Source organism: Hylobates moloch, unplaced genomic scaffold (genome assembly GCF_009828535.3).
Source record: "Hylobates moloch isolate HMO894 unplaced genomic scaffold, HMol_V3 SCAFFOLD_26, whole genome shotgun sequence".
Classification (NCBI taxonomy): domain Eukaryota; kingdom Metazoa; phylum Chordata; class Mammalia; order Primates; family Hylobatidae; genus Hylobates; species Hylobates moloch.
This window is the reverse complement of record NW_026652301.1, coordinates 2,501,017-2,522,801: the sequence shown is the minus strand read 5'-3', so window position 1 is coordinate 2,522,801 and position 21,785 is coordinate 2,501,017. Positions and strand designations below refer to the sequence as shown.

Sequence of the window (21,785 nt, the reverse complement as noted above, 5' to 3'; positions counted from 1 at the left end):
AAGATTCTTATTCTCTCTAAACTTAATTTTTATATATAGCATAGGGATAATAATATTTACTGTATAGTTCTATTCCCTCTTAAATCTGTAAAGACAAATTAAGGTAGACAGGAAAAGTACTTAGCACAATGCCACAGATTGAATCATTACAAAAAAGTAGCCATTGTAAACGTTGGTATTGTCATTACTACTACATGTGGAACTTTGAGGTTCTGAAGCCTAGCCTTTCATTCTCAACTCTGAAGGGGAAGAACTTCCCCCAAGTCAACTTGGGGAAGACTGAGTTTACCAATTTATGATTTAGTCTTAAGATTGAATCCCATTTGAATCCCATTTCATCTTTTATTATTATTTAGACGGAGTCTCGCTCTGTCGCCCAGGCTGGAGTGCAGTGGCGCGAACTGGGCTCACTGTGAGCTCCGCCTCCTGGGTTCACGCCATTCTCCTGCCTCAGCCTCCCGAGTAGCTGGGACTATAGGTACCCACCACCACGCCCAGCTAACTTTTTGTATTTTTAGTAGAGACGGGGTTTCACCGTGTTAGCCAGGATGGTCTCGATCTCCTGACCTCGTGATCCACCTGCCTTGGCCTGTCAAAGTGCTGGGATTACAGGCGTGAACCACCACGCCCAGCCGAATCCCATTTCATCTTAACAATTCAATCCAATTGTGTGGATGCACACAGAGAGAACAGACCCTCTTGTACAAGTTGCTTCTGCATTGTGGAGCCTATCATAGGAAAATCTGTGGGTCAGATCTTGCACCCAATTTTCTTGCAAATGATGTCTAAAAAACAAACTCCCCTGTGAGGCATCGTATCAGATAAAAATCTGACTAAATTGAAACCAATTCTTAATTAAGACTAAATCTTCCAACTCAGGTATATCACCCTGGGTCATTCAAAATATTCTATATAGTTCATCAGGATTTTGATGGCCCTACATTCATTAAAAGGGTAGAATGTTTAAGGGGAACAGTGACAGTCTGGGAAGACCAGAAATCACACCCTCATTTTAGAATGGTGACAGGTCCCGTTACAGTCAATTCCCACTGCGACGAGCTTAATTCCTATGTTGGTTGAGCCAACATCCTTGTATAGATTAGGCCAGCCCTCTGTGATTTACAGGGATGTCCTGCATTGACAGACCTGCACTTTATAGCTCCTAGTTAGAATTATCATACCATTGATCATCCAAACTAGGACATTGACAAAAAAAGATGGAGAACTGTTAATAATTAGGCCAGGACTGTAAGTATAAACCACAGCTATCCCAGGCAAGCCAGGATATATGGTTACCCTATTATTTGTCCTTTTTACCATTTTAAAAGGCCTTTTAAACCCCTTCCAACTATAATCCTGTTAGTTTCCTCCTACCAAAAGCCTATGATCAACAAAAACCTAACAAAAACCAATGATGAAATGGAGTATGTGACTTTTGTCTTCCATGAGGACCACCATGGCTTTGCTTTCCACTGACAATCAATGAAAACATCTGCCTCTGGAAGATAAGAACACCTCTGGTTCTGTCTAGACCTCTAAAAGAGAATCATGTGCTATGGCCATAATGCTTCCATCTCAGCTAATACCTGAGACATCGTATAAAGGGCTTTATATTCCCAGTGCTACTAAGGGCACATCCAGTTTGTGGCAGAATAGGAGGGATAAGACCCAGAAAATCCATCACATCATCACTCCCATTATGTTCTGTAATATATCACAGCCTTCCAGGGGGAAAACGTGGAGAAACCTCAGCTCCATAATTAGTTTAGCAGTGTATACTCTACTCCCTTATACACTCAGAAATTATGCAGGAGGAAAGCCAGCCCTCTCCACTTGCACATGGCCTTAGATTTTTAAAATCTATTTTTCCAAACATATTTCTCACTTTAAACTCCATTTCAGTCTCCATTTTCTCTACTTTAATTCCAGGCCCTTTGGTGACTCTCACCCAGTTTTGTTGCTGGTTTGCCTGCTTCTAGTTTTTCTATCCTTATAGCTTCAACTTTGGTTCTGGTTTCCCACCTGTAAACTTTACTCCCTCAATCATGAATCATGCTCTCCTTTGAGAGCCTCAGATAACTTTGGGCACCTTTGACAGACATCTTTTGTGATTGACCTAGAATGGGTCCCCTTCCCTTGGCACCATGTATCAGGGACTACACAGACCCCCTTTGATCAAGATCTCAATCTAGCCAACAATGACTTGCAATATCTTATACTATTTTTTGTCATTTCTTTTTGTAAATAGAGTTTATCTTTAAAGTGGCTTTTGCCATTGATACATAATTTATTTTTATATTTCTAGACTAATGTTTAAAAGCAAGTGCAAGTCTTTGGAATCTTATCCGTGCTATCAAGATGAAGAAACTAAGATTGCTTTTGCAGATTATACTGTGACTTATCAAGAACAGCCACCAAATTCTTGGTTTATAGTATTCAGGTAAGTTGTTATATAATGACAAATATGTCTCTAAATGGCTTGCAATATCTGTATTTATGAATACTTATTTATGATAGTAGTAAAGGTATTAGCTTCTGGGTTGCCTTCATAAGTTAAAATTCTTCCACACTTGGCATTTTAAATGAGATATTATAGAAATTTTTACCTATTCTTTTCATCAAAATATGAAGAATGTTTAGTAATTATTAGAACCTTTTATGTTCATGATAAAAATACTATAACAAATTAATATGCTTTTAGTATAGAAAAAGATCCTTTAATTTCTAAGCAATAGTATATTTGGTAAAAGTCACAAATTACTTATAAAATTGATTTTTTAATAGAGTTTGCATTTACTTGACAAAATAACATATTAATAGTAATTTTTAAAATAATATAATATGTGTGCCTTTTAGTTATTTGGAACTTTGGATTTTTAAAAAAATTTCTTGGCATTAATGCAAATTTTTAACTTCCTTTAAGATTCATGTCAAGGGAAAGTTCATGCTTTTATAATTACAGAGAAACATTTTTGGTTCCTCAAGATATGATTTTGGTTCCCAAAATATATACTACACTTCCAATCTGTATCCTACATGTTGTTAATAATGACACAATGGAGCAAGTGCCAAAGGTGTTCCAAAAAGTGGTGCCTTATCTTTATACCAAGAATAAGGTAGGTATAAAATTTATTCTCCACATATAATAGAAAGGCAGTGAAAAGTCACCAGCTTGTAGAGGGTCCTGAAGGGAGGGCAGAGTTGTTTTTAATCTACTTAACAGGCAAATAAGGCCCCGATCTTTCACTATAGAAGTCCCATATATTTAACAGTAGGAGATATTTAATGTAAATGCTAAAGCATTCTTTACCTCTCAATGCTCTTTCTTCTTCTTCCAAAAGAAAATATGACAAAAGAAATCATTAGAAATTCTAATTATTGAAATTTAAGAAACATATAAATGCTTAAAATAGAAATGAATCTAAAGAGCTCCTTTAGCCTTATCCCAAAACCAAATCAGATGATTATCTTTGTTTCCCACTGGGTTTTTATTCTACTCCTGTGTATTTCAGAAAATTGTAGTCACATAAGCCACCAACCATCACCACCTCATTGTGAGGGCTACATAAATTCCTTTACCAGCCAGAGGCACTTGGGGACCTTACTGTGGCTACATTATAGACCCTCATCTCTGACCTTCACTCAAACCACATTGCTTCTCTGTTTATTTAAATCTCATATTTTGTCTTTTCAGTCATTTCCTCTAAGAGAGAACCACAACAAATGATAATGTATACCTAGCTGGCTATGAAGAGGGCTGTTTTAGCTCTGATCTTCCATTCTGCAGCTTTATGTCTTTGAACCTCTTCATTTTTCTTTTTGAGTTATGTCTGTACTTGACTTCTGAGATTCATTTCAGCCTATGATTCTATACATTATTTTGTGTAAATTAGAACATACTTATCTCATGAATACTGCTTTTGTGTAAATGAAGAATACATTTAAAAATGTATTAACTCCATAAAAATCCTAATAGCTCTTTCACGGTGTCTTAGAGATTTTAGGAAACATTTTAAAAATAAGGACAATTAAATTTTTGATGAAACTACTTAACCCCATTGATACATATGTGTGTATATGTGTATATTATATACATATATAATCTGCTTTCTTGAAATTTTTTTACCATTTTATTATAATTTAAAAGTTGTATATGTTTCATTAAACCCTTAGCATGTTTTTCTATCATTTTTAATAAGAGATTTTTTATATTGCAATCAGATTTTATTAAATTTGATGATATTATCAAATTGTAACTTGGGCTTATTTTTATTTTGCATTAAATTTGGAAAATTTAACATTTACATTTTATAAGCAAATCTGATAAACATCAATATTTTTGTGTGCAGTTATCTATGTTTGGAATTATACACGTAAACATAATTTTTAAAAACTCACTTGATTAAAGTCAATGAATCAGTATATTATTTTTACTTATCGTTCTTGTTAATTACCTTGAAAGGGCATTTACATATCACTTAAAATTTTATTTTGCTAATAAAAATTCAATTCCTGTACATCAAACATGTATTTACAAACTTTATTTGACCCACACAATTTCCTTTTATACTATATTTATTCTTCCCCATGTCCTAATAAATGATATCTCTAAACCAACCTTGTCCAACCCGTGGCCCATAGGCTGCATGCTGCCCAGGAAGACTTTAAATATATCCCAACACAAATTCGTAAACTTTCTTAAAACATTATGAAATACTTTTGTGATTCTTTTTTTTTTTAAGCTCCTCAGTTTAGTTAGTGTTAGTGTATTTTATGCATGGCCCAAGATAATTCTTCCACTGTGGCCCAGGGAAGCCAAAAGATTGAACACCTCTCCTCTAAACCTGACCTTTCTGCAGCAGAATGCCTTGGGTTAAACCAAACTACAGCGCTAGTTCTTCATGAACAAATTTGTCCACACACCAGTAGATTATTTTTTGAATGTTTGTTTTTAAAGTTTGAGTTAGACTTCCTTTTGAATAGAAACAGTTTATTTAATTTGTGATTAGAATTTAAAAGTCACAAAGATTAAGAGGAAGAAGATGATTTAAAGGGAGACTCTATCAAGGTTATAGATGTCATCAAATTCTAGCAATGAATTCTGTATTACTAGGTAAATATACTAATGCTAGTCTTGAATACTTCATTTTGGAAGAGACCTTCTTTAAAGAATATTTGGTTGAACCAAGTACGAATCTGATTATTATTTACATCTAGCATACTTCCTTGGGCTGGGATGGGTTTGGTTTTTGTTTTAGAAATTCCATTGTAGACCTCCCTCTCTAGATTAAGCTTGAATTTTTCAGATAGGTCTAAGTGATACATTTTTAGTCAACGTTCAGAAGAACATTCTAGCTCCACTTAAAACTATTATTTTTAAGTTGTAAATTGATATTGCAGCAAACATACTTCCTGTCTCATATTTTATCTCTTCAGCCCTCTCATTCTAGCCAGCTCTGTTTAGAAAAAAAGTTAAGGCTGGGCACAGTGGCTCATGCCCATAATCCCAGCACTTTGGTAGGCCAAGGTGGGTGGATCACCTGAGGTCAGGAGTTCGAGACCAGCCTGGCCAACATGGCAAAAGCCCGTCTCTACTAATAATACAAAAATTAGCCAGGCGTGGTGGCGTGCGCATGCAGTCCCAGCTACTAGGGAGGCAGAGGCAGGAGAATCACTTGAACCCAGAAGACGGAGGTTGCAGTGAGCCATGATAATGCCACTGCTTTCCAGCCTGGGTGACAAGAAGAAAAGACATCTCCAAAAAGAAAAAAAGTTAAAAGTGGAGAAATTGCTGAGGAGAATGTCAAGTTGTATGAATAGAAAAATAGCTTCAGTGGACTCTTTTGTGCTGCAGTTTTCCTCTCTTCATAATTCTTCATCTTTGAACATTTATCCAAACAACCTTTGCTCCTGCTAAAATGTGGTTCCCAGAACTGAAAGCTGCCTCTGAAAGTAATTCTGACCCACAAAACATAAACACGATCATTGCTCCATCGTTTTGTACCCTGTGATTGCACCAGTCTTTGGGTACCTACAAGGCATGTTGATATGGTGGATTCAGGAGACACCTCAAGAGAGAACATCTTTGGCTGGCTAGATAATGTCTAAAACTCTATTAAGAAGTTATATAACTAGCAATCTTAGGTGGGAATTTTGTGGCTAATTCTGCCCAGCAGGCTCATCCAGAGGCATCCTGGCCCATATGAAATTCACCAGAGGCCTTGACATATGCCTGCCTGAAATTCATAAACACCATGTCTGCAACTTTTACCTGATGTTATGTCTTCTAATCTTATGAAAAAATTAAATAAGTTTTGTTTCCAATAAACTCATGCTGGCTTTAAGAATAGGTTTTATCTTTGAGGTTCACATGAGACATCCTTTTTATGAGCTGCAGCAGAACTCTGAGAAGCACTATTATTAAACTTACTAATCTGTGGTTTGCAGAGTATATATTCTTCTTAAGTTTGAAAAATCAGAATTTTTTGCTCTATTTTTTTTCATAAATACTCAAGACCATACACTGTAATTCAGAATACTAGTCTATGGGATTCCTCAATACTCAGTACTCGATTATATAACTCTTTTACTACTGAATCCATTTAGAATAGCCAAGTTCTGTCCTGTAATCCTATCACTGATTTAGCTTTGGATTTTCACTTACCAATATCTATCCCACCATTTAATAACTTTTTCCTTTATAATTATTCTGAGTCTAAGCAAAAACAAAATAATTTTGCTTTGCCTCTTTAATTCATTAGTACAATGAACTCAAATAATAATAAAAATATCAATACATATGTGCATTCCACTTTGCAAATAAAAATGCTTTATTATACATTTTTTTACTTGCCCCAAACATGATGTCATAAAGCCCTTATTGGTGTTGCAATTCTCATCTCATTATGGGGATTGGAATTCCAGCTAATATTTCTAGATGCATATGAAACTTTTTAAAAATTCATTCTGGCTTATATATATCTAATTTTTACTTCTAGAAATCTAAACATACCAGAGAGCTATCTGTGGACAGAGTACAGCTGGAAGACAAATCTATCTTTTTATTCTTTATTAGGGGCATCTGGAATTATAATCTCACAATTATTCGAACATTTGCGTCTATTATGATATCATGCTTTTGATTCACTGACTTCTTAGCCAGCTATCCAATTATGTTAAACCAAGCTCTTCCCCATCGTAAAGTAAGCCATTCCCAGGCTCTTGAGCTGCCCCTTTTCTGCAATCTAAAGAGCTCATCCTCAATCACACATCTGGGTTCTGTGGAATCAAATCAGCTATTAATTTTACAGTTTTACCTGTCATGGCAACAGAATACATTTCTTTGAACTCTTCTGCTTCTCTTACTTCACTGTTCCAGAAAGATAGATCTGGGAGACAGTAGCTTTTGGGCTACTCTGGGATGGTGCAATGATAAAAATCTGCCATGGGAGGCATTAGAAGAATTAGAAGAGGACATAGTAATCATCTATTGTAGTTAAGCACTTTATTTTATAGTTAAGGAACCACACAAAGGAAAATATCACAGTTTATTGTTTTCCTGAAAACTTTGTAGGATAGTGCTTTCTAAGAGAAATTCCAAACATAATCCTAGTGATTCTATGTTTATTAAGAGATCTTGGGACCTATAGGTGTATCATAATAAGACATTTAGTACTATTAGATATTGTACATTTGAGAGAATAATGACGACGTAATTCATTTCTGTGTAATTTGTCTTTCTTATAGAAGGGATACACTTTCGTGGTGGAAGCATTTACAGGTGGCACATACGTAGCAGCCTCACGATGGAAACTGCGTCTCATTGGTTCTTGTGCTCCACTGCCATGCCTCTCTCGAGACTCTCCATGCAATACCTTTGCCATAAAGGAAATCCGAGATTACTACATACCCAATGATAAGAAAATTTTATTCAGGTACAAGTATATGACAGAAGGGGAAAGGCATTTTTTAAAAAAATATTAATATTTTAGGATAAAAATAAATTCTGCAGTAAAATCCTGAGTCGGTTTTGAATTTCAAATTCTATATTCTTTTTGGAAACAATTAATTGAGTGTAATGTGATTATGTGGGTGTTACATAAGATTAAGCCTGTATGGCTACGTATAATGGTAGAGAGATTTCCCTAAGTCTTCATCCTACTTGACTTTGATTAAAGATTCTTCATGACATGGCTTCCTCTTTCTGTGTTCTTCTTCTTCTGCTCCATCTCTGACTAGTATTTTGTGAGGGTTTATCAACCAACTCAGCCTTCTTTTTATGCTCATCTATGTGCAGTGTTCTCCTTAAACAGCCTAATCACGGATTCCACTCTCTTTCCTTAATCAGTCTTCAATGTCCCTGCACTATTTCCAGCCCTCATTATCTTCAGTCTATACAATTGTTTTGTTTCTGGAATCCATGACTCTACTATATTCCCTTTTCTGCACTTAATCAGTTTTTCCTCATTCTCCATATCCTTTTACATACTCATCCTTTACTTCCACAGTAATTGCCTTTCAACCACACATATTTAAATATGTGATTCTCCTGCTTTAAAACCTTTGATAACGTTCCATTGGCTACAAATAAACTCCAAAGCACATAGCATGTTATTTAGCATTCTTGAACAGATGCCTAACACAGTGCACTCTCCTGATGGAACTAGCGACCACCTCCTGATATACATGCCCAGAAATTTTATTTTGCTCAAGCATTTCCTCTTGTCTCATGTGTCCTGTCCCCACCTCTCCACTTAAAAAAAAAATCATCACCTTTAATGATAATTTTCAATAGTAAAATTCTTTGTGCTTAAACCTTCAAATATAATTAGTTGGCTCTGGTCATGTTCCTAAAGTCCTTTGTTCTCTCTGAGACTGTGACATATCAAATTCTATCTAGTTAATTTCACATTGGCCACTATGAGAATCAACACTGATTGAAGGCAAGAATCATTTATTTTCAACAGAGGACCTAACACAGTGCCTGATACATAATTGGCCTCCATTAACAATGTGTTGTTATTCAAGGAGTTGTTAGAATACTTATCTTCTCTTTTTAATATACACTTCTCTGCACAGAAAATTCGGAAAATATGTGTATTCCCAAGAAGGAAAGAAACACACCAATAACTAAAAATCGCAATTGTGATAAAATATTTTAACTACTATGATAGAAAACCATTGTATCACATGGCAAGGCCACTAATAGACTAAAAAGTGACACTTAACCTACTACCTAAATTATCCCAGAAGCTGGTATTAAAGTCATCAAGCTGAGTGGTGAGGAAGGTGAAGAGGGAGCTGCTTAGGTAGCATAAATGAAAGTTCATAAATTAAAGGATATACAACTTTTCTGGAAACTCAAGACATTGTTTTTTGTTTGCAGAGTTGGGTTTCGGCATGCTATAGTTAAGTAGTAAGATCAGAAAGTCAGCAAAAACTTTCTGAGAAGAGCCTCACTGGACAAGTATGAATTTTTACATTAGGAGCAAGGGGACTCTTTAAACGATTTTAAGAAAGATTACATTATCAGACGTGTTAAAAATTATGTCTGCATAGCATGAATTTTTAAAAATACATTATATATATATATATTTACATATATATATAATTTTTTTTTTTGAGACAGAGTCTCACTCTGTCACCCAGGCTGTAGTACAGTGGCACGATCTTGGCTCATTGCAACCTCTGCCTCCTGGGTTCAAGTGATTCTCATGCCTCAGCCTCCCAAGTAGCTGGGATTACAGGTGCATGCCAGCAAGCCTGGTTAATTTTTGTATTTTTTGTAGAGATTAGGTCTCACCATGTTGTCCAGGCTAGTCTCAAACTCCTGGCCTCAAGTGATCCACCTGCCTCAGCCTCCCAAAGTCCTGGGATTACAGACGTGAGCAACTGCACCCAGCCTATTAATTATATTTTACAACAGAAAAGATGTTAGAACTATATTATTTTAAAATTATATTTAATCATAAAAGACATGGAATATGAAAAAAAAAAAAACTTCACTCAAGGCAGCAGTGTGTTGAATGAATGGAAGTGGAGCATAACCGGAGGGAGAGAAACCAGGTAAAAGCTTTGAAACAACCCAGAAGTGAGATTATGGCAGTCTGAAGTAGGGCAGCATATTGACCTGTGAGGACTTCCATAACAAAAGTCCACACACTGGGTGGGTGATTTATGCAATAGCATTTATTGTTGCAGAGCTGTGGAAACTATTAGCACAAGTGTGAGATCAAAGTGTCAGCAGGGTTGGTTCCAACTGAGGCTGTGGGAGAGAACCTGTTTCATGACTTTCTCCTGGCTTCTTGTGGTTTGCTGGTAATCTTTGGTTATCCTTAGCTTTTAGAGGCATCACATCTATCTCTGCCATCATCTTCTCATGGTATTTTCCCCTGTGTGCCTCTGTTTCCAAATTTCCCTTTTTCTTTAGAGACAATCTCATTTTGTCGCCCAGCTGGAGTTCAGTGGTGCAATCATGGCTCACTAAAAACTCTTAACTCCTGCCTCAAGCAATCCTCTCACCTCACCATAGCTGGTACTATGGGCACATGCCACCATGCCCAGCTAATTATTTTTTAAATTTTTTGTAGAGACAGAGTCTTGCTATGTTGACCAGGCTGGTCTCAAACTCTTGGCCTCAAGCAATCCGCCTTCCTTGGCCTCCCAAAGTGCTGGGTTTGCAGGCATGAGCCACAATGCTCAGTCCTAAATTTCCCTTTTTTTATGAGGACACCAATCATACTGGAGTAGAGCCCACTCTAATGACTTAATTTTAACTTGATTCTCTGCAAAAGACCCTATCTCCAAAATAGGTGACATTGTGAAGCACTGGGGGTTAGAACTCCAACAGATCTTTGGTGGTAGGAGGGGACACAATTCAACCCATAACAGGCAGTGACAGTGAATCTGAAGAGAAGAAAAAGGATTTTAAGATACTGAGGTAAAATTGACAGCCTTGCTGGAGTTCTAGAGTTTGACTTGGGAAATGTTTGGATGATGTCTCTCATTTGCAAGGTGGGCCATAGGAAGACAACTGATTCCTTTTTAGTTTTTAAATGTGGTGGTCTAGTGAAATAGCCAAGCGATACTGCATAGGTAGTTCCACTGCAGACATTGATTTGGGAGTCATTATTCTGTTGCTGCTCATGGAAGTGCCCAGGAAGGTTTGTAAAATGAGAATCAGACCTAGGACAGAACATGAAGACTCTGATGTTTGGGGGAATGTCTGTCAATGGAAGCAAAGCAGCCCACAAATAGGAGGAAAAGTATAAAAGTTGCTGTGCTCATAGTGGAAGAGTTTTTAAAGGAGAAGGAAATCGAGGTCCAGTCAACACTGTCAAGTTCTCCTGAGAGGTAAAAGAAGATGAGAACGGAAGTTTCTATAGGATGGTGACAAACTCCTTGAAACCTTGGCAAGAGTAGGTTTAGCACTTGGTGTGTTAGTCCATTCTCACACTGCTATAAAAACATACCTGAGACTCAGTAATTTATGGAGAAAAGAGGTTTAATTGACTCACAGTTCTACAGTATGTACAGGAGGCATGGCTGGAGAAGCCTCAGGAATCTTACAATCATGGCAGAAGACGAAAAGGAAGCAGGAAGAGTCTTCACATGGCAGAGCAGGAGAGAGAGAGAGAGAAGGGGGAAGAGCTATACACTTTCAAACAACCAGATCTCATGAAAACTCACTCACGATCATGAGGACAGCAAGGGGAATTCCGTCCCCATGACCCAATCACCTCCTACACCAGGCTGCTCCTCTAACCCTGATTATCATAATTCAACATGAGATTTGGGTGGGGACACAGAGCCAAACTGTATCACCAGTGTTGGTGGTGGAGTACGCACGTGGAAGGTGGTAAGATGAGAAGAGTGGAAGCAGACAACTCTCCTTAGGTGCTGAGCTCGGAAGTTGGAAATGCAATAGATGCTGGCCTGCAAGGTGGGCTGAAAGTTGTGTTGGTTTGTTTTTTGCTTTGTTTTAATCTGTTTTAAAGATAGGAGAGAACTATACTTATGCACAAGCTAATTTCAAGGAGGAATAAAGAGTGGGGTTTATTTAAGACACAGGAGAGGGGCCAGGCACAGTGGCTCATGCCTGTAATCCCAGTAGTTTACAAGGCTGAGGCAGGAGGATTGCTTGATCCCAGGAGTTCAAGAATAGCCTGGGTAACATAGTGAGATCCTGTCTCTACAAAAAAATTTAGTTGAGCATGGTGGTGCATACCTGTAGTCCCAGCTATATTGGAGTCTGAGGCATAAATATCACTTGAGTCCAGGAGTTCGAGGTGCAATGAGTCATGATTGCACCACTGCACTCCAGCCTGTGTGACCTTTTCTATATATATATAGAGAGAGAGAGAAAAAAGTGTTGTCTTTTAGTATCGTCATATATATGAGAGACATAATACTCAGAAAAGCAAATTTCCAGAGAAATTAAAAGTTGATTGTGTCCTGAGCATTTGTGAGGAATCACCTAAAATGAGAACAAAAAGCCGACTCTTTAATTGCATTAAAAGGGGAGCAGGAAAGAATAGATTAGACTGCATGTTTCAAGTCTTTTTGCAAGAGGTTTCCAAACTATTGATGAGGGGTGAAGGTGGAGGCTGTGGGTACTACTTTAATTTCTCTGTATTTTTGTGAATCACAGAAATGCTATTACCAGTGAAGCTCCAAAGCCTTCTGCCAGGAGTGCTTTTTGTGTCATAGAGAGGGTTGACGTGGCAGTAGTTTGCAGATCTATTAGCAGGTTTGGTGGCGTTTAGGGCTATCAAGTTTTATATTTATTTATTTTTATTAAGTTCCGGTGTACCTGTGCAAGATGTGCAGGTTTGTTACATAGGTAAACATGTGCCATGGTGGTTTGCTGCACCTGTCAACCCATCACCTAGGTATTAAGCTCAGTATGCATTAGCTCTTTTCCCTGATGCTCTCCCACCCCCCACCCTCCCCCAACATGCCTTAGTCAGTGTTGTTCCCCTCCCTGTGTCCATGTGTTCTCATTGTTCAGCTCCCACTTATAAGTGAGAATATGCAGTGTTTGGTTTTCTGTTCCTGCATTAGTTTGCTGAGGATAATGGCTTCCAGCTTCATCTGTGTCCCTGCAAAGGACATGATCTCATTCCTTTTAATGGCTGCATAGTATTCCATGGTACATATGTACCATATTTTCTTTATCCAGTCTACCATTGATGTGCATTTGGGTTAATTCCTTGTCTTTGCTATTGTGAATAGTGCTGCAGTGAACATATGCATGCATGTATCTTTATAATAGTATGATTTATATTTCTCTGGATATATACCCAGTAATGGGATTGCTGGGTCAAATGGTATTACTGGTTCTAAATCTTTGAGGATCACCACACTGTCTTCCACGATGATTGAACTAATTTATATTCTCACCAACAGTGTAAAAGAGTTTCTATTTCTCTGCAACCTCACCGGCATGTATCGTTTCCTGACCTTAATAATCATCATTCTGACTGGCATGAGATGGTATCTCATTGTGGTTTTGAATCACATTTCTGTAATGATCAGTGATGTTTAGCTATCTTTTATGTGTTTGTTGGCCACATGTATGTCATTTTTTGAGAAGTGTCTGTTTATATGCTTTGTAGGGCTATCAAGTTTTATAAGTGACTGCTTATTACATCTAAATAAAAAGTTATATTTTTTAAATCTAGGATTTTGTGATAATAAAAGTTCTATTTCCTTTTGGTTTACAGTACTATATTGGGCTCCTTTGCCAAAGTCTATAATAACTCTAGTATTTTCAGGATGTTAGTGAACTTTACAAAGTAGTTTTACTTTTAGGTTATCATATCAGAAAATTAGGCAGTTTTCCTTACTGTATTAGTCTGGTCTTGCACTGCTATAAAGAAATACCTGAGACTGGGTAATTTCTGAAGAAAAGAGGTTTAATTGGCTCACTGTTCTACAGGCCGTACAGGAAGCATAATGCTGGCATCTGCTCAGCATCTAGGGAGGCCTCAGGAAGCTTCCAATCATGGCAGAAGAGGAATGGGGAGCAGGCACATCACATGGCCAGAGCAGGAGTAAGAGAGAGAGAAAGGGGGAGGGGGATACACATGTTTAAACAACCAGATCTCATGACAACTCACTCACTGTCATGTGAATGGCACCAAGTAGATGGTGCTAAACTATTCGTGAGAAACCTGTCTCCAAGATCCAATTACCTCTCACCAGGCTCCACCTCCAACAGTGAGGGTCACAGTTTGACAGGAGATTTGGGCAGGGACATATATCCAAACTATCTCACTGACCTGAGAGAAAGACCAACATACTTGCTTATAATGTTAACTTTTTTTCTTTACAGATATTCAGTTAAAGTTCTAACACCACAACCTGCTACAATACAGGTACGCACATCCAAACCAGATGCATTCATCAAGCTGCAGGTCCTAGAAAATGAAGAAACTATGGTGAGCTCCATTGGAAAAGGCCAAGCTATAATCCCAGCATTTCACTTCTTGAAGAGTGAGAAAGGTTTGAGCTCCCAGTGTAAGTGTACCTTTATGAACAGGATAGTTAGATTCATAAATGGATATTTATGTTTTCATGACACTTTAAAAATGAAAATAAAGTAGCAAGTAACCACTTAAATTATGAAACTTGATAGTACAGTAAAATATTACAAGTATAGCATTTGCATGTCAAATTAGGCTCTGAAAATCAATACAGGTTTATTTTAAAGCCTTTTCACCTTGGAGAAAAATTTGCTTTCCTATTACATGAGCCTTCTTAATAAGAAGTCAAATTTTATTATTTTGAAAGAATATTTTTACTTTTTTAAATTCCTAATTCATTATTTTCAGAAAATATTCTACTTACTAAAATTAACAAAAACTAAAGTTATTACTTTCAATATACTATTCTCAATGAGTTATTAAATAAATAAAATAATTTTGGAAATAATCGTTAGCAGTGCTACTCTGAAGTGTATTACTTAGTTATGTTAGTAACTTGATTCTGACTGTAAGAATCACACATTACCAATGTAGCATATTTGGAAAAATAGAAAATTAAAAACAAGGGAACAAGAAATGCCTTATAATCGTGCTACTCAGAAAAAAAAAGTTAATATTTTACCTTTTTTGCCAAAACACACGAAATATTTTGGCTTTTATGCCTTCTTTCTCCATTTTTGCATTTAGATTTTAAGCAAAACTGAGTTCTTACCTATTTTGCCCATTGATATTTCTTCTTTCTTAAAATAATAACTTTATTTATTTTTTGTGGCCTTGGCTGGGACCTCCAAACCAAGGTTAAATAAGTGATGATGATGTATTTCCTTTTCTTAAGGCGGAACACTTGGGACATTTATCATTTATTATCTTTTTTGGTGGCTTCTAATAATTAGACTTTATGAAACTTGAGAAAGTTCCTTCTATTGATAGCTGTGAATTTTAATATTGAATGGGTTTGGAACATTATTATTTTTTGTTGTTGTTTATAGAAATCATCAAATTTTACTCCTTTGAGTTTAATAAATTTAGTTTGCATTTTGAATCACTCTTGCATTCTTAGAATAAAACCTATTTGGCCATGGTGTTTTAACATACTCCTATGTTTAGAATATATAATTTTACTCAGTTTGCTGGATCATAATCAAAACTTTGTATCTCTATGAGAGTTTTTTTCTCTATGTGCACCCGTACATTATTCTTTTCTAGTTCTCAAGCTAAAATTATAATGAATACTTGAAATTAATTTGAGAACTTGTTAGTTTTTCTATTTTTCAGTCTTTTAAATTCTCCAGGATTCATTTCTTTTTAAAAAATTTATTAGATTTGTCCTCAAAACTTTCTAAATCTGATGTTTTTAGGGGAGAGACATTTATTTGTTTTTTTACTATTTAAGAAAATAATTTCAAAGGTTATTTTTTAACTGCCTTTAATTTTTATAGAATATATTTTTAGTGAAAAGTACAGCTTCATTTCGATTTTCCAATTTATCTGCATAAATTTGCATAAGAATTTAAAAAATTTTTAAATATCTTCTCAATAGGTTTGTATAATGTATTCTTTATTTATTTTTAATTTATTCCTAATCAGACTTTTTTGAACTTACTCTGTATTATTGGTCTTTTCTTAGAAAGAATTGGATTTATTATTCAAACCCGAATGGCTCTTTTAGATTTATAATCTACTTCATCAATATTTATATTTATCTTTTAAAACCCTGTCTCTACTTTTAAAATTTAGTCAAATGTTTTTTTCTTCTAGCTTTGCCAGTTGCAATTTTAGTTCATGTTTTAAATCTTGTTTTTAAATGAATATACTTAATGCTATACATTTTTCTAACTCTGGCTACATATGTTTTATTATATTTTATATCTTAGAATGCTATAAAATTTTTATGTAGTGTTATGTTAGCCATGGGCTATGATTTATTTTTTACTTTTTCTTTCACCTTAGCATTTATAACATTTTTAGAATTCCTAAATAATAAAATTGCTTTATTTAGCCTATTTCTGTTAATTTCTAATTGAATTCTGTGGAGTTAGAAAGTGTAGATATATTTTCTACTTTGAGGATTGGATTGGTGTTTTTCCAGTTTCCTGATTCAAATCAAGTTTGATTACTGTCCCACTGAGGTTTAAAAAAACTCTAATTTTGGAGGTAGTTTGATGTCTAAATGCACACATACAATTTCATAAAAGTCAAACTTGCTAATTATGATATGTAAAATGTCAAGATTGTCATTTATACTTTAATTGGTGTGTAAATTTCTTAGTGATGTGTATTAAGATCACCTATTTTTATTTTTAAATGTGTGATAACATCTCTAACTCTAATATGTTTAGTTTTACATATTTATATGCTATGTTGCTAGTTATATAAGTTTCATATTTGCTTTATATTTTTCATGTTTATTTTTAAAATAAACATAAAGCAACCTTCTCTTAACTTTAACAGGATTTCTTATCACTGATTCTTCCTTTTGTTATTCTTCCTTTTGTTATTATTTGCCTGTTGATACTGTTCATCTGTTTAGTTTTCCATCCTCTACATGTTTTTGCTGTGAGTCTTTCTCCTGTAAATGGATATTTTTTCTACACAATAATATATGGACTGGCTTTGTGCCCCACCCAAATCTCATCTCAATTTATAATCCGAATTGTAATCTCCACATATTGGGAGAGGGACCTCGTGGGGGGTGATTAGACCATGGGATGCTATTCCCACATGCTATTATCGTGATAGTGAGTTCTCGCAAAATCTGATGGTTTTATAAGGGGTTTTTTTCCCCCTTCACTCTGCACTTCTCTCTCCTGTCACCATATGAAAAAGGATGTGTTTGCTTCCCCTTCCTCTTCTGCCATGACTGTAAAGTTCCCTCAGGTCTCTTCAGCCATGTGGAACTGTGTGTTAAACCTCTTTCCTTTATAAATTATCTAGTTAGGCAGTTATTTTTAGCAGTGTGAGGACAGACTAATATAAAATGCAAGATTCTTGTCTCTAAAATGGGGGACTGCAGTCCATTTACATTAATTTTGATGTGTATGTTTTTTTTGAATTATTCCATCACATTATATTTCTTAATTGATTACATCGTCTAGTTGACCTTTGCAAAGCTATTTCACAATCAGCACCCTTCCTGAACTTTTTCCCCAATAGTGTTTATTTTGATTAAACCTACAAGCAAATTACTAGAAATAACTGTCATTTTTCTATATGTAAAAATCTTTATATCCCTTTTCTACCTAATATCTGTATTTTGTTTGTTTGTTTTGTTTTAGTTATATAGGTGGGCATTCCAGAGCAATACAGATTCTAGTGGTAACACTGACTTTTGACTCCCTGTCCCTCTCTCTCTTTAACAACTACTGGCAAGTTAGGGAGTATAAGCTGAGCAACAGGTCACTGCAAATTGTTTGATATCCCATCATCTTACACAGGCTTCAGTAGCGTGAGCCTCTGTCTTTTCCCAGTCCAGTGTTCTATCCAGGAACTGCTCCTAGCTAGTGGGATGAAGGGTACTACTGAAGGATTTATTATTTACACTAACTTGACTGGAGGCACTCAGTCTCTAATACAAATCCTTCCTATCATTCTCCCCAGAGCTTTCTGCAAGATAGACCTTGCCACGTGTGGCTCTACTTCTGAGTGTTGTTTCCTAAATCAGTTTTTGGTTTCGATCACTAACATCGGGTAAGAATCCCATTTCCAGGGAGACAAGGAGTACAGTTCGGGCTGTGACCTTAATCAAGATTTTAACACTGCTTATTTGAAATCTGTCTGTGTTTTTTATTTATCTCATTATTATGATTTATAGAATGTAAAATATTACATATACGCACCTCTGATTATTTTCTCCCTATTTCATTCTTTCCATATTTCTAGTCTGACTTTCAAGTTTCTTCTGATTTTATTGCATAACTCATTGTAATTGTGCTCGCTAAACATAATTTCCATCCTCCCACTGTACCAATATATTTCCCTTCTAAATGCCCCAATAAATAGTACTACCCACTCGACATCAACGTGTTCATCATTATTTTGTTCCTAGATTTTTTTTTTTTTGAGATGGAGTCTCACTCTGTCACCCAGGCTGTAGTGATCTCAGATCACTGCAACCTCCACCTCCTGGATTCAAGTGATTCTCGTGCCTTAGCCTCCCAAGTAGCTGGGATTACAGGTGTGTGACACCACACCCGACTAATTTTTGTATTTTAGTAGAGACAGGATTTCATTCTGTTGGCCATGCTGGTCTCAAACTCCTGACCTCAAGTGATCCACCTGCATCAGCTTCCCCAAGTGCTGGGATTACAGGTGTGAGCCACTGTTTCTAGATTTATTTTGAATGCCTGTAATGATTTACCCACAGTTCATCAACAAATATGATTGAGGGAATTTGTTAAAGAAAACTCTTTTATATGTTTCACCATTTACAAAATTTAATTTATAAAACATATTTACTTTTATCAAATGTTTTTTACAATTTGGATTTCCCCATTTGATTTATAGTTATAATAAATTATATAAATATTTTCAATATTCAATAATATTTGCTATTTTAGAATAAACCCTAGTTGATTGTGGTGTTTCAATAGTAGTAGATTTGGTTTACAATTATTTTATTGGGAATTTTTTTTTATATTATTATACTTTAAGTTTTAGGGTACATGAGCACAATGTGCAGGTTTGTTACATATGTATCCATGTGCCATGTTGGTGTGCTGCACCCATTAACTCATCCTTTAGCATTAGGTATATCTCCTAATGCTGTCCCTCCCCCCTCCCCCCACCCCACAACAGTCTCCAGAGTGTGATGTTCCCCTTCCTGTGTCCATATGTTCTCATTGTTCAATTCCCACCTATGAGTGAGAACATGCGGTGTTTGGTTTTTTGTCCTTGCGATAGTTTACTGAGAATGATGGTTTCCAGTCTCATCCATGTCCCTACAAAGGACATGAACTCATCATTTTTTATGGCTGCATAGTATTCCATTGTGTATATGTGCCGCATTACAAGAGAAGTATACATAAGTATTTTAAACCAATTTTTATAGGTTTACTTCTGGCCAAGAAAGATACAGAAAAATTGAGTGGAAGGGTAACTGGGTCAGAGATCAGAAACTGATCCAAAAGTAGAGCCAACATCTATAATGGCTCTTATTTTACATGATATTTCTATTTTACCATTAGTATTTCCAGATGAACTTTAATACAATTTTTCAAGTTTTCTCAAAACACACAGAAATCATTGTTTTTCTTCTGACTGCCTTGAATATATAGATACTATAATTTAAGGAAACTGACATTGTTACAGTATCAAATTTGCATGCAAGGAAAGTCTATTTCCATTTATTCATGACCTCTTCTATGTTTCACAGAAAAAGATTAAAAGATTTCTCCACATGATAGAACTATTTCTGTGCATTAGATAATTTCTTCATTTAGACTTCAAACAGGGTGTCGTTTTTAAATTCATGCTATTAATTTGTGTCTATGAGTGATATAAAAGACACTGAATTTAAAAATAAACACTTTTCCTTGGCTTCTCTTGGAAACAAATCTATTTACATATCCTTTACTGTATGTATTTCTGGAGTACCCCCACATAAATACTAATAGTTGCAAAAAATCTGTGTGTGTGTCTTTACAGGATATCAAGGTACACACTACCTTGATAGGTATCCTGTACACAAACACTCTTACCACATGCTAAAGGAAAGACAAAACTTCATTGCAAGGATGCAGAAGTTCAAAGTGAGCCAGTCACAGATCTTATATACAGACTTCTTTATATCTGTTTTGTATCATATCATAGGAATTTACAGAATATCTGTATATCTTATAATGTTTCAATAACAAAATCTTATACTAATACTTATGGTATAAGGTCAATATAAAATTTGTAATTTTGAATATTTTGTAAAATTTCTAATTTTAAAATTTTTAATTTGGGAAATTTATAATTTTCCATAAAATTTACATTCTAGATAACTGAGTATTTGAGGAAGCCCTATAGACTAGGAATAATACAATATTTTATTTCATATGGTTATATAAGGCTCCTACAGAGAATGATCTGTGATATGCCCAATCTTTAAAATTCAAGGATGAATTTTAACAAATAACCTGTGTGTCTAATTTTCTGAATGTGTACATGCATATATATTAAATAAATGTTTAGAAGTAGAACTCCTAGGTCAATGAATGGGTACATGCATTGTTATTCTCTTATACATTGTCCAGTTGCCCTCTACTGGAGTTTGAGTAAATTTATCCTCCTTTATTCGTGCTCCCCTGACTTGACAGAGTTATATTTCTTGACTTTTGTCATCTGAATGCTACAAATATTAGTTTATATTTCTTTTGTCTTTAGTGAGGTTTGAACAAGTTTTTATGTGTTATATTTCCTCTTTTTGTATTACCTTCTTTGCTTTCCCGTTTTTTAATTGAAGTTAGCTATTTTTTTCTAGCTGATTTGTAGAGTCTCATACATTAGGGAAATTTGCCCTTTTACCTATGTGTTTCTAATGTTTTTGTAAAAAAATGAGTTATGAATTAGTGACTAACGGATGGAAGTAAAGGACAGGGCCTTTGTGTCATACATTTTTAATTTTTTATTAAAGTATAATTTATATACAGCAAAAAGTATAAATCAATGTTTTGATAAGTACATACTTTAGTGTGACCCACACCCCTAACAAGATATCAAATATTTCTGTTACCCAGAAGATACTTCAGGCCATTTTCATTCAATTTCCTCACCCTCAAAGGGGCAATCACTGTTCACATTTCCATCACAATAGACTAGCTTTGCCTGTTCTAGAACTTCATAAAATTGGAACCATATAGTATTTATCTTTTGACACTGGCTTCTTTTGCTCAGCATAATGTTTTTAAGTTATATCCATGTTATTGCATATAACACTATTCTATTTCTGTTTCTGAATATTAATTCCATTATATGGAGATACCACACTTTGTCTACCCATTCTCCTATTGGACATATGGGTTTATTGGAGTTTTTTGATATGGTGACTCAAGCTGATAAGGACATGCTTGTACAAATCCTTTTTTGGACTTACGTTTTCATTTCACTTGGATCAATATTCAGGAATTAAATTAGTATGTCAGAGTTTGACATATGTATACATTTATTTTAAAATGGTAAACAGTTTATCAAATGGATTGTATCATTTTACATTCCCAACAAGGTATAAATGTTCTGGTTTCTCACATTTTTTCTAACATTTATTGTTGTCAATGTTTTTAATCCATCATTCTAGTTTATATATTGTACTATTTCTTT

The 21,785-nt window shown here is 35.3% G+C and overlaps 1 protein-coding gene across 1 annotated transcript in view; it reads left to right on the top strand.

Annotated features, from left to right (window-relative positions):
* The window catches only part of LOC116463138 (androglobin-like), a 183,546-nt gene that overhangs the window by 122,033 nt on the left and 39,728 nt on the right, over positions 1-21,785 (top strand). The window contains exons 24-27 of the mRNA XM_032146102.2: positions 2,306-2,440; positions 2,963-3,116; positions 7,747-7,934; positions 14,336-14,520. Coding sequence (XP_032001993.1) covers positions 2,306-2,440; positions 2,963-3,116; positions 7,747-7,934; positions 14,336-14,520 — 662 coding nt within the window. The remainder of the gene's footprint in view (positions 1-2,305; positions 2,441-2,962; positions 3,117-7,746; positions 7,935-14,335; positions 14,521-21,785) is intronic.